An 11,461-nucleotide genomic window follows, 5' to 3' on the forward strand; every position below is an offset into this window, starting at 1 on the left:
ATGACATGCTTGTCAAGAGCAAGCAGTCAAAGTCGCATCTTTCCGACCTGACCGAAACCTTCGAAGTACTGCGAAAGTATCAAATGAAGCTTAATCCAACCAAGTGTGCCTTTAGAGTCTCCTCGGGTAAGTTTCTAGGCTTCATGGTAAATAACCGTGGGATCGAAGCTAACCCAGAGAAGATAAAGGCCGTACTCGAGATGGAAGCACCCAAAACACTAAAGCAGCTCCAATGTCTCAATGGAAGGATTGCAGCTCTGAATAGATTCGTCTCGAGGTCAACAGATAAGTGCCTTCCTTTCTTCAAAGTCCTCAGAAAGAAGGGACCATTTGAATGGACGGTAGAGTGCGAGCAAGCACTGGAACAATTGAAGAACTATCTCTGCTTGGCACCTCTGCTCGCCAAGCCATTGCCAGGAGACAAGCTCCACTTGTACCTGGCAGTGTCTGATAGCGCCGTCAGCTCGGCCTTAATTAAACAGGAGAAAGTACGCCAAAGTCCCGTTTATTACACAAGTAAGGCCATGACCGAGGCCGATACCAGGTACCCACAAATGGAGAAACTGGCCCTCGCTTTGGTCACCTCGGCCTGAAGACTTAGGTCGTATTTCCAAGCACACACCATTGTAGTGCTTACCAACTTGCCCCTGAAGAACATCTTCCATAAGCCAGAAACATCAAGGCGCCTGATGAAGTGGACAATGGAGTTAAGCGAGTACGACATACAGTTCGAGCCCAGAACTGCGTTAAAGGGGCAAACAGTTGCAGACTTCATCGCAGAGCTTACTCCACTGTCTTTGTCTGCCGAGCACGACCTCCCTTGGACGATCTACGTTGACGGATCTTCCAATGAGAGAGGGTGTGGAGCAGAAATCCTCTTGCTCGCACCAGACGGTGTGCGGTTCGAGTATGCCCTGCGATTCAACTTCCGGACTTCAAATAATGAGGCCGAATATGAAGCGCTTCTAGCAGGACTTCGCATTGCCAAAGGACTGAGGGCCACCCACATTAAGGTCTTCAGCGACTCCCAGTTAGTGGTGAATCAAATCAAGGAGGAGTATCAAACAAAAGACTCCCGGATGGAAAAATATTTAAGTAAAGTCAGATCGCACCTCGCTCAGTTCGAAACTCACGAGTTGAATCAAGTTCCAAGATCAGAGAATTCAAACGCAGACGCCTTAGCCAAATTGGCGTCGGCATACGAGACCGATCTAGCGAGATCGGTCCCGGTCGAAATCTTGGATAATCTTTCAATTTTGGAACAAGACATGATGGATATTGATATACCAACGTCCCCATGGATGGATCCAATTGTGGAGTACATCAAAGGGAATCCGCCGCAAGACTCAAAAGAACGCAAGAGGATGGCACGAAGAGTAGCTCGGTTCATACTCTGGGATGGAGCATTATACCGACGTGGATTCTCCCTACCTCTACTCAAGTGTGTGACTTTTGAAGAAGGAAATTACATCCTTAAAGAAATTCACGAAGGAGTATGCGGCAACCATTCAAGAGTCAGGTCATTATCGGCCAAAGTGGTCCGACAAGGGTATTATTGGCCCACCATTGACCAGGATGCCAAGCAGTTTGTGAAAACCTGTGACAACTGCCAGCGCTTCGCACACATCATCCATCAGCCTCCTGAATTGCTCACCCACATCTCGGCCCCGTGGCCATTCGCGCAATGGGGAGTGGACATTATAGGTCCTTTTCCCCTAGGCAAAGGGCAAACCAAGTTCACTGTTGTCGCTGTGGATTACTTCACCAAGTGGGTCGAGGCCGAGGCGCTCACCCACATCACAGAGTCCAGGGTCACGTCGTTCATATGGACAAACATCGTATGCCGCTTTGGTATACCGAACGCCATCGTGACAGACAATGAGAAACAGTTCGAAAACGCAAAGTTCAAGGACTTCTGCAAAAAGCTGAGCATAAGCCATCTCAGTTCGTCCCCTGCCTATCCGAAAGCTAATGGGCAAGTTGAAGCGATAAACAAAATCATAAAGCGTGGACTCAAGCTGAGATTGGACTCCAGAAAGAGGAGATGGGCCGAAGAGCTACCCGAAGTACTGTGGTCATATCGGACTACCCCAAGAGAGTCAACCGGCAAAACGCCATTCTCCCTGGCCTTTGGCTCTGAAGCTATTGTTCCATTCGAGATCGGCATGCCAACAGACAAGGTAGAGCAGTATGAACCAATAAGGAATGAGGAAAAGCTACTTCTTAACCTTGATTTATTAGAAGAAAAAAGGGAAATGGCTCAGCTACGCTTAGCATAGTATCAGAACAGAATGACCAGACATTACAACGCCCGAGTTCGACCTCGAAGCTTCCAAGTCGGACACTTGGTCTTAAGGAAGATTCAGAGTCACGTGGGCACCCTTGACCCAAGTTGGAAGGGACCGTTCGAGGTTAAAGGCATAATCCGACCTGGAACGTACATGCTGGCCGATCTGGAAGGAAATGTGCTTGTGCATCCATGGAAAGCAGAGCACTTAAAGCACTACTACCCTTGAAATGTCAAAATGGTCCTAAACTGGACTTGTAAATATTTTTCAAGGGATGAAACTTTAATAAACGAAGTAGTTATTTAATTTCACAATTCCGAGTTTGATCAGAAATTAAATGGGGGCCACGGACTCCCATAAGACTTAAAACCGGCAAGGTAAATGTAAAAATTGATTAAATTCAATCCTCAAAACCCACAGGTTCGAGGTGCGATGTCAAAATTAATTATGAATTATGAACCAAAATTCAATCCTTTGAACACTTAAGTTAAAGGTGCGATGTGGAAGGTTCAAGAAATTACATCCTCAGAACCCGCAGGTTCGAGGTGCGATGTGAATATTAATTATGGACTCAAAATTCAACCCTTTGAACGTTTAAGTTAAAGGTGCGATGTAGAAAGTTCAAATTGTTTAATATTATCTTTTGGACTTCCGAGTTCGAGGAGGAATATCAAATACCAGTGAAGGAAACTCTCAAATTCAAGCCTTAAAAACAAACATAAGTAAAAGGGGCGACGTGGAAGGAGTTCCTCCCAAACTCAATCCTTTAAGCTTATAAGTTTGAGGTGCGAGATGAAATTGTTTGTATGTGATCAATTCTAACAAAGTATGGAAGCTTAAGGGAAGAATAAGAAAGGAACTGGAGAAGTAAAAATTAAATTTCATTATAAGACAGAGCCAAGACTTGTGTACCTTGCAGCTCTGCCCAAAAACTTGTACAGATAATGAAAAGCAAAAAGCAGAAATTCAGAAACTCAGCCACTCCCGAGGCGAAAAGATAATTCACCTTGGAAGCCCAGAAGGTTGACCTCCTGGGACCCGCCCTATTGCGAAGGGACTTCTTCTTGGGTGGAGCCGACCTCATTGGGCTCTAACTGGGAGCGTCATCCTCTTCAAGATCGGAGTAGTCAGAGTCTAGTTCCCTGACATACTTCTCCACTAGTGACTGGGGGCCTGGAGTATTGTTAGGCCCAAAGGCCCATTTTTCAGCATACTTCTTCTTCAGATCACTGAGATCGATCTGGAGATGAGACATGTCGGCAGTGATGCCCTTCATCAAGAACTTGAAGCCCGCATCACTGAAGTCTTTGGCAAACCCATCGAAGTCTGGGTGTTGCCTGAACGCTTCCTCCAACAGAGCTCCATTGGTGAGGCATTCCTTCACATCCTTGAGCTCGGTCGTAAGGCGCCCAATTGAAGCGTTCTTCTCCTTAAGGACTTGAGCCAGGTAATCCTTCTCCTTCAGGAGCTGAAATTTCTCCTTCTCCAGCCCCTTGGTGATGGCGTGAGCAACTCGGAGGTGGGCCTTGTGCTTTTCTTCTTCCATTTTAAGCAGCAAAGCATTGGCTTCCACCTCGGCCTTCAGAGTCTCCACTTCAAAGCGAGCTTTCAGTAGCTCGCGCTTCATTGTGGTGGCAGCTTCCAGGGCAGCAGAGGAGTTCGTACTCTCCCTGGCTGCCAAGATTTCCCTTCCATCCAGCTCGGCCTTCATCTTGACTACTGAGTAAATGGAAGCAATGAACGCTTGCAAAGACCAAGCACACGAAGGTCAGACCGAGCTACGAATTGCGAGAAAAAGAGCAAGTACGAAAGCAAATTTTACCTCAACAGTGTGGTCAATGGTCCGTTGCAGTACGGATCCAGGATCGCTTACGAACTTGGACGGCCTTCGGAGGCAGCGGTCCAAGCATGAAGCCGAGATGCGGGACACCTGGTCCCTTACCCCGGAGCTTGACAGTTCCACTCTGAACCGCATCTTCACGTCGGACGTCCCCCCCATCTGAGCTTTGGGGTCGTCCACCAAGTTGGCATGGCTCGTGGGCAGGGGCCCACGAGGTCCAACCTCCGAGGAGGAGGTGGTTTTCTTCTTCTTCCTTCTCCTCTTCAAAGGAGAGTCTTCCAAAGGCGACACATCCAATGCCTCGGACTCATTCCTCGAGCGCTCTTCTCTAGAGTGCTCCCCAGCAGAGTCTAACTCGATCACCGGAGTTGGAACTTCAGAAGACAGCCCAGCCTTATCTTGAACCGTAGGTTGAGCCACAGTAGGAGTTGTTGGCTCCGTGCTTTGAACAGTCTTAAGGGCGTGAGCACGACCCTTAGACTTGCGCTTCACACTGCCTGTGAATCCGCACACCATTACTACGAAATAAACAAGCGAAAAGTTAGAAACTAAAATTAAAACATAAATGGAAAGCAAGGTCGAGTTCGGCTTACCGAGCTCAGAGTTTGGTCTTGAGGCTTCGACTGGACACACTAAGGGGTTGTAATCTAACAACCCAGACTCAAGCAGCAACCGATCAGTCACCAAGGTTCCGATCTTCCTACCCCTTGGAAAGTGATCCTTGTAATACTTGAGGGTGTCGAAGGAGGCTTGAGTGAGCTCGGGAATTGGTCTGATCGACACTGCACAAGACATAGAAGAATTCAAGTTAGATATGAAAAGTTAGAACAGAAAGATCTAAAGATGCAAAAAGTAATCATAACGACCTCATACCTAAATTCCCAAACCTAACAGGCACGTCAAAGAAGGGACGACCTGATTCGTTCTTTGCCAGCCACTCTCTAGAGGCAAAGAACCATTCCCCACCCATCCTTTGATGGAGGTCGGCCCTTTGAATATACCACCCGCGCCTTTCCTTGTGCACATGTAGTACCGACCAGGCTTCTTAGCTATCCTTTTAGCTTCAAAGCACCCTAGAAGCTGCTCAACATCTAGCAGATCGGCCTCGTCCACTTCTCGAGCTTGTAACCAAAACAGGATGGCCAAAGCAAAAATGACACCCCATCCGTTGGGAGCCACTTGAGCAGGAGCTAGTCTGGTTCGGTTTAGGAACTCATGGGCAAAAGGGTGAAGGAGAAGTCTGAGGCCGTACTCAAACATTTTTAAGTAGAGAGCGACCTATCCCTCTGGAGGATTGTCAGCTCTTTCCCCTTCTTTAGGAATCCTAAGGATGATATCATCCAGAATACTAAACCCCCTACGGAAGGGTCCGAGGTAATGCTCAGGCATTTTCGAAGGGTATTCCAAACCCTGGCCCAGGGTGGAAGTGTCACTATCCTCCCCATCATCAGAAAACCTAAAATTTTCTATCTCTTCCAGCTCGGACTCTAACCTAAGAGTTAAGTCCTCCCCAGAGTCACTTGGTTTGGGGGGCGAACTGCTTATAGTCTGACCTGCGCTACCTAAACTATCACTACTGGAGGGGGAAGACATGAAAACCACCATATTCGAAATAAAGAAGTAAAACAAGAATGACTGACCTACGGAGGGTTCGAGCTGGTGTCAGATCGAACTCCAGAAATTCAAGAAACGTAAGGTTTGACCTGAAGTGTCGGAACTATTTATAGCTAATCAGAAAAACTTGTACGCCGTACACGTGTAATGAACGAGCGGCCAGGATCATCTCGAAATTCGTAACGACGGAATACTCAAGTACTCCGACAGCCTGGCAGATCGAAACACCTTCCACAACGATCGTATTTTCTCTACGAATTAGAAGTCTCCACGTGTCCAAAATTGAGTCGAGTAAATTCTCTGCCAGATCGAGATCAGACCTGACAGAGAGGGGGCCAATGTTTGGGGGTAAAAATACCTTGGACACGTGGAGGACGCTCATTGGTGTTAAAGGAATAAAGTATCCTAGGTCCACCTCGAACCTGCCGAGGAGATTGGGTTTGCCCATCGACAAGGCTAAGTGTAAAAAAGCCCCGGTTCGACCTGGACGGGTTCGATCTGCTCAAACCCGATAGGTTCGACATAAAAAAGACAAAGGTAACCGCCGGTCGTGAGCACTGTCGGACCCGCCACCTATAAATAGAGGGCCTCATTTTACGCACAGGTATCGAATCTCACCTCGAACTTAATATTGTGTCCGACTAGAACTAACTTGAGCATCGGAGAGTTTGCCCTCTTGTGCAGGTTCACTCTTGAGTTCAGGTCAAGCCGGAAGTCGGGTTCGAGCTTGGTTCGTAAAACAGCATTGTGCAATTCTTTACATAAACAGGCTTAGTGAAAGAGGTTCTTAGATGAATGTTGGGATAATGAATGAGTGATTCCCAGTTAGGTGAAAATTTAGATGGTTTCTGTCCTCTGCTAATACAAGAATTATAATATTTTTCGATGTTATTTTTCCCGAGCAACGAAAATCATCGGGCAAACATCTCTTTCTCGACTCAATAATAATAGTCGGGACTTTTATAATCTTTTTCGATGTTATTTTTCCCAAGCAACGAAAATCATCGGGCAAACATCTCTTTCTCGACTCAATAATAATAGTCGGGACTTTGACCGACGGGTTAGTCGGGAACGGCGCACACACAATGTCACTTTTTTAGATTGGAGTCAAATATCGTTCATCATTCTTTTTTTCAATTCTATATTCAAATTTCATCTTTTTTTCTTTTCTATTGTTATATCATCATGTTTTTAGAAAATTATATTTGTGTAATAATATTTTCACTTTATTGTTTTGCTATTTTATTTTTTAATTTTTTTTAGTACAACATGTGGAGGGGATTCGAATGCACAACCTCTTGGTTGGAGGTATATGCCAATTATGGCTGAGCTATGCTCGCTTTGACTGTTTTGCTATTCTATATTAGTATTATTATGATATTTTTATTTTATTTGACGTATAATGAAAATTTTCAAGATATTGTAGAGCATACTTTGAGAGAAGTGAATCATATTTTATTATCAATGGAATTGTGAAATGAATTGATAATAGATTTTTTGATTAAACCAAGATATTGAGTAATTATCTATATCAATTCAACGAACTCATTTACACACAATTTCATTTATATTATGAATGTGCCGATTCTTTAGATAAAAATAAGACCATACGTATTCTAGAAAAAAGACCATAGGTATGATTGATTATTTAATTTTAAATATTATAAGATATTTTTAAGATTTAATATTTAATTTAAATCATAAAATATAATATGAAAAGTTTTGTCTTTTCAACTTACATAAATTAGTTGACATATTTTATTATCAATGGAATTGTGAAACGAATTGTTAATAGATTTCTTGATTAAACTAAGATATTGAGTAATTATCTATATCAATTCAACCAACTCATTTACCCACAATTTCATTTATATTATAAATGTGTCAATTATTTAGATAAAAATAAGACCATAGGTATTCTAAAAAAAAACCATAGGTATGATTGGTTATTTAATATTAAGATATTTTTGGACAAAGTTTTAAAATAATCTAGTTTTAAAAATAAATTACAAAAATAATGTTAGTTTAAAAATAATAACAAAATAAATGTAATTTAAATAAATAAATTAAAAGTACGTTATGTTTTCAAAACTATCGACAAAAATGGGTTAGGTCAAAGTGAAAGTCAAAACTCGCGTACAATGCCTGCGATTCCCGTGCAAACGTGTATATTTGACGTGACAGTTGACTAAGCGAAAGTCGCGTATTACATTTTTCTTTTATTTTATTTCGAAAGTCGCGTACATTGTACGTGATTTTCACTTTTTATTTTTTTATTTTCAAAGTCGCGTACATCTTCAACCTTTTTTATTTCAATTTTTTATATTGTTATTTTATTAATATTGCTAAATTTAATTAAGATGTTTGGTACTTCAAAATTCAAAATAAAATTAAAAAAAACAAAGGGATATTGGTACTTCCCAATTCAAAAAAAAAGAACAAACAAACAAAAGGAAGTCGCACCCATTTCTCCTTGACTGTAGCCACGTTTCTGCTGACGGAAGTCGCAGCCATTGGGTGCGACTTTAGTGAAATCGCGGTGACCGTGATTTCGACATTAGTCGTGGGCAATGGCTGCGATTTATGATAAAATCATAGCTCACGCGTACGACTTTGGTCAAATCGCAGTCCATCCTGCAATTTATCTACCTTATTTTTGTAATTACTTCGAAACCTACACTAATTTTATCATTTATTTTTAAAAAATAATTATTTAAAAAAATCCGATATTTTTAAGATTTAAGATTTAATATTTAATTTAAATCATAAAATATAATATGGAAAGTTTTGTCTTTTCAACTTACATAAATTAGTTGATCATATGCCAAAGCGAGCATAACTTTATCTGATCTTAAATTAAATATCGTAGAACATGCAAAGTCATGTCTTGTTCTTTAAGGTAAAATAAACAATATATCTGTTTTGACCTCTTAAACTCACTCAACTTTATCCAAAAAAAGATGAGTTCACCGGCCCCGTGGCCATTCGCGCAGTGGGGGTAGATATCATTGGTCCTTTCCCATTGGGCAAGGGCCAGACCAAGTTCGCTGTGGTTGCTGTGGATTACTTTACAAAGTGGGCCGAGGTAATTGACATATACCTCCAACCATGAAGTTGTGAGTTCGATCCTCTACCCCCACATGTTGTACTAAAAAAAATAGTTGATCATATTTTATTATGTATGATTAAACCAAGATATGGAGTAATTATCTATATCAATTCAACCAACTCATTTACCCACGATTTCGTTTATATTATAAATGTGCCGATTCTTTAGATAAAAATAAGAAGGATATTCTAAAAATATAAAAAAAAAACCATTGATTATTTAATTTTAAATACTATAAGATATTTTTAAGATTTAATATTTAATTTAAATTATAAAATATAATATGAAAAGTTTTGTCTTTTTCAGCTTATGTAAATTAGTTCTATAATTATAACGTTGAATTTTATTTAAATTTTGAATATTAAAAGTTTTGGAATCTTTAAACTTTTTTTTTTGTTGGTTACTCTTTCATTCTATTTTATTTTCTATAGTTATAGAAAGACTCTCTCTCACCCATTTCCTACCACGTTTGATATATATATATATATATATATATATATATATATATATATATATATGTATATATTCTTTATTCTTCTCTATCTAAATTTATTTTATTTTATATGTTTTTATGTTGCTAAACAATTTGAATGTAGTTGAACATCATAGTGACTATTGTTAGCAATCTCAAACATTGGTGACAGGTAATTTTTCTTTTTGATTATGTGCACATCGATTTTCTTATTCCTTACTGACTATTATTCTTAGTATGATTTTATAATTAACCTTAAATTTATGTTATTACTTAAAATTTTTATGCATGCTTTTAAACTTTTAAACTTTATTTTTAGTTAAATTATGTTATAAATGTTTTGACCGTCTATGAATGCTTAAGTTGGATAACATGTTGATATTTTATTACGTAAATTAATTTTTATTTTTAAATTATATCAAATTATTTAATAATTAATAATAGAATTTAAAAAGCTTTGGAAGTTTAATATAATTAATGCAACATTCAACAACTTTTACAATAGCATAAACACCTCTCCCTTCAACTTTTTTTCTAAAAAAAGAAAAATTGTCTTATCCTCCTATGTATGGTTATGATTAATAATATATATTTTAGAATTAATTTTGTTGTTATTTTTGTTCTAAAATATTTGTAGGCTCGAATTAATTAATTTAATTCTTACAAAAACCTTAACTATTTAATATTTGGAGATATCACATATATACCTTGCACGTGTGCAAAGACTAATATGTATGTATGTATGTATGTGTATATATGTATATATATATATATACATAAAGTACAGTGTGGAAGAAACATTTTATGGACAATATTAATCATTACTTTTTTTATAATACCCAAATTATCCTTCTTTTCAATTTATGCTCTTCAATTTATGTTTCTCCCTCATCCATTTCTCTTCTCTTTCACGTGGGACTCTCCTCCCTTTCTCACTCATCTCTCCCTTATTTAATTATATTTTTTCTCTCTCATTAATTTTTGATTCTCTTTCCCCAACCATCTAAATTCTTCAAACATCTTAAATTAGTTAACAATTTAGTTATAATTAATAATAAATTTAAAACATTATTTTCTAACAAAATGGAATTCTAAATTTTGTTTTGTCTTTTATTATTTATTATTTTAAATGATAAGAGAAAATTAAAATTTTGTTCTATGATGCAATAATTATCTTTGAAATATTATTTTATAATAATAGAAAATTAAATTAATAATTAGCAAATAAAAATTATATAGATAAAAAATTTGACGAAATATATTATTAAGAAGTAAAGTATGAGAAAATCTATACTGTTAAATTGAGATGTTAAAAATCAATTTAAATTTTTGTAAGATTTAACCTAAAAAAATTATGAATATCGAAAATTCTGTTTAGGAAGCAAAAATTTAAATATTATTCTATTATGTAATAATTTGTCTTTGAAATATTATTTTATAATAATAATGAAAAAAAATTAAATTAATAATTAGTAAATGTAAATTATATATATCAAAATTAACAAAATATATTATTAAGAAGTAAAATATGAGAATATTTGTATTTTAAATTGAGATATTAAAAATTTTCTAAGATTTATCCTAAACAAATTATGAATATTAAAAATTTTGTTTAGGGAACAAAGTTTAAATGCACCACAAAGTGGATTAAATGAATGAAATAGGAAAGGTTAAGAATATGAAAAGTTTTGCCTTTATTTATATAAATTAATTTTAAAATTAAAACATTTAATTAGGTTGAATGGTGGAATATGAAAAGTGTTAGAATCCCAAAGATTTTTGTAACTTTTCTACTTCGGACAACTATAAAAGTGGTTCTCTTCTCCCTCATTTTCACACTAATTTATCCTACTTTAATCTATACATATTTTCTCTCTTTAGTTCATTGTGGTTTCTAGATTTAGTGATAGAATGCTAACATTTTTAATATTCTTTTTAATGTTGTAGAACGACGTTGTTTAGCCATCGTTGATTGTTGTGTGCATGTCGCAAACATTCGTCAGTTTGATCTCAAATATCAATAAGAATTAAATATATATTATGAAAATATAGGATAACATATGTCTTGATTTTGTTCTTTAACTATTGCTATTTTAAGTTTGTATTATTTTGTAGTTAATCTTAATATCATCAATTTT

The 11,461-nt window shown here is 37.7% G+C and overlaps 1 protein-coding gene across 1 annotated transcript; it reads left to right on the plus strand.

The window, feature by feature from the left end:
* Positions 1 to 701: 701 nt before the first annotated feature.
* On the plus strand, positions 702 to 2,279 carry LOC148212406 (uncharacterized). Its single transcript, XM_088122217.1, has one exon. It carries the CDS (start codon positions 702 to 704, stop codon positions 2,277 to 2,279), a length of 1,578 nt encoding a protein of 525 aa, XP_087978343.1.
* Positions 2,280 to 11,461: the final 9,182 nt, after the last annotated feature.

This window comes from Momordica charantia (assembly GCF_013281855.1).
Source record: "Momordica charantia cultivar OHB3-1 chromosome 3 unlocalized genomic scaffold, Mcharantia_2.0 BLBB01000003.1, whole genome shotgun sequence".
Taxonomy (NCBI): domain Eukaryota; kingdom Viridiplantae; phylum Streptophyta; class Magnoliopsida; order Cucurbitales; family Cucurbitaceae; genus Momordica; species Momordica charantia.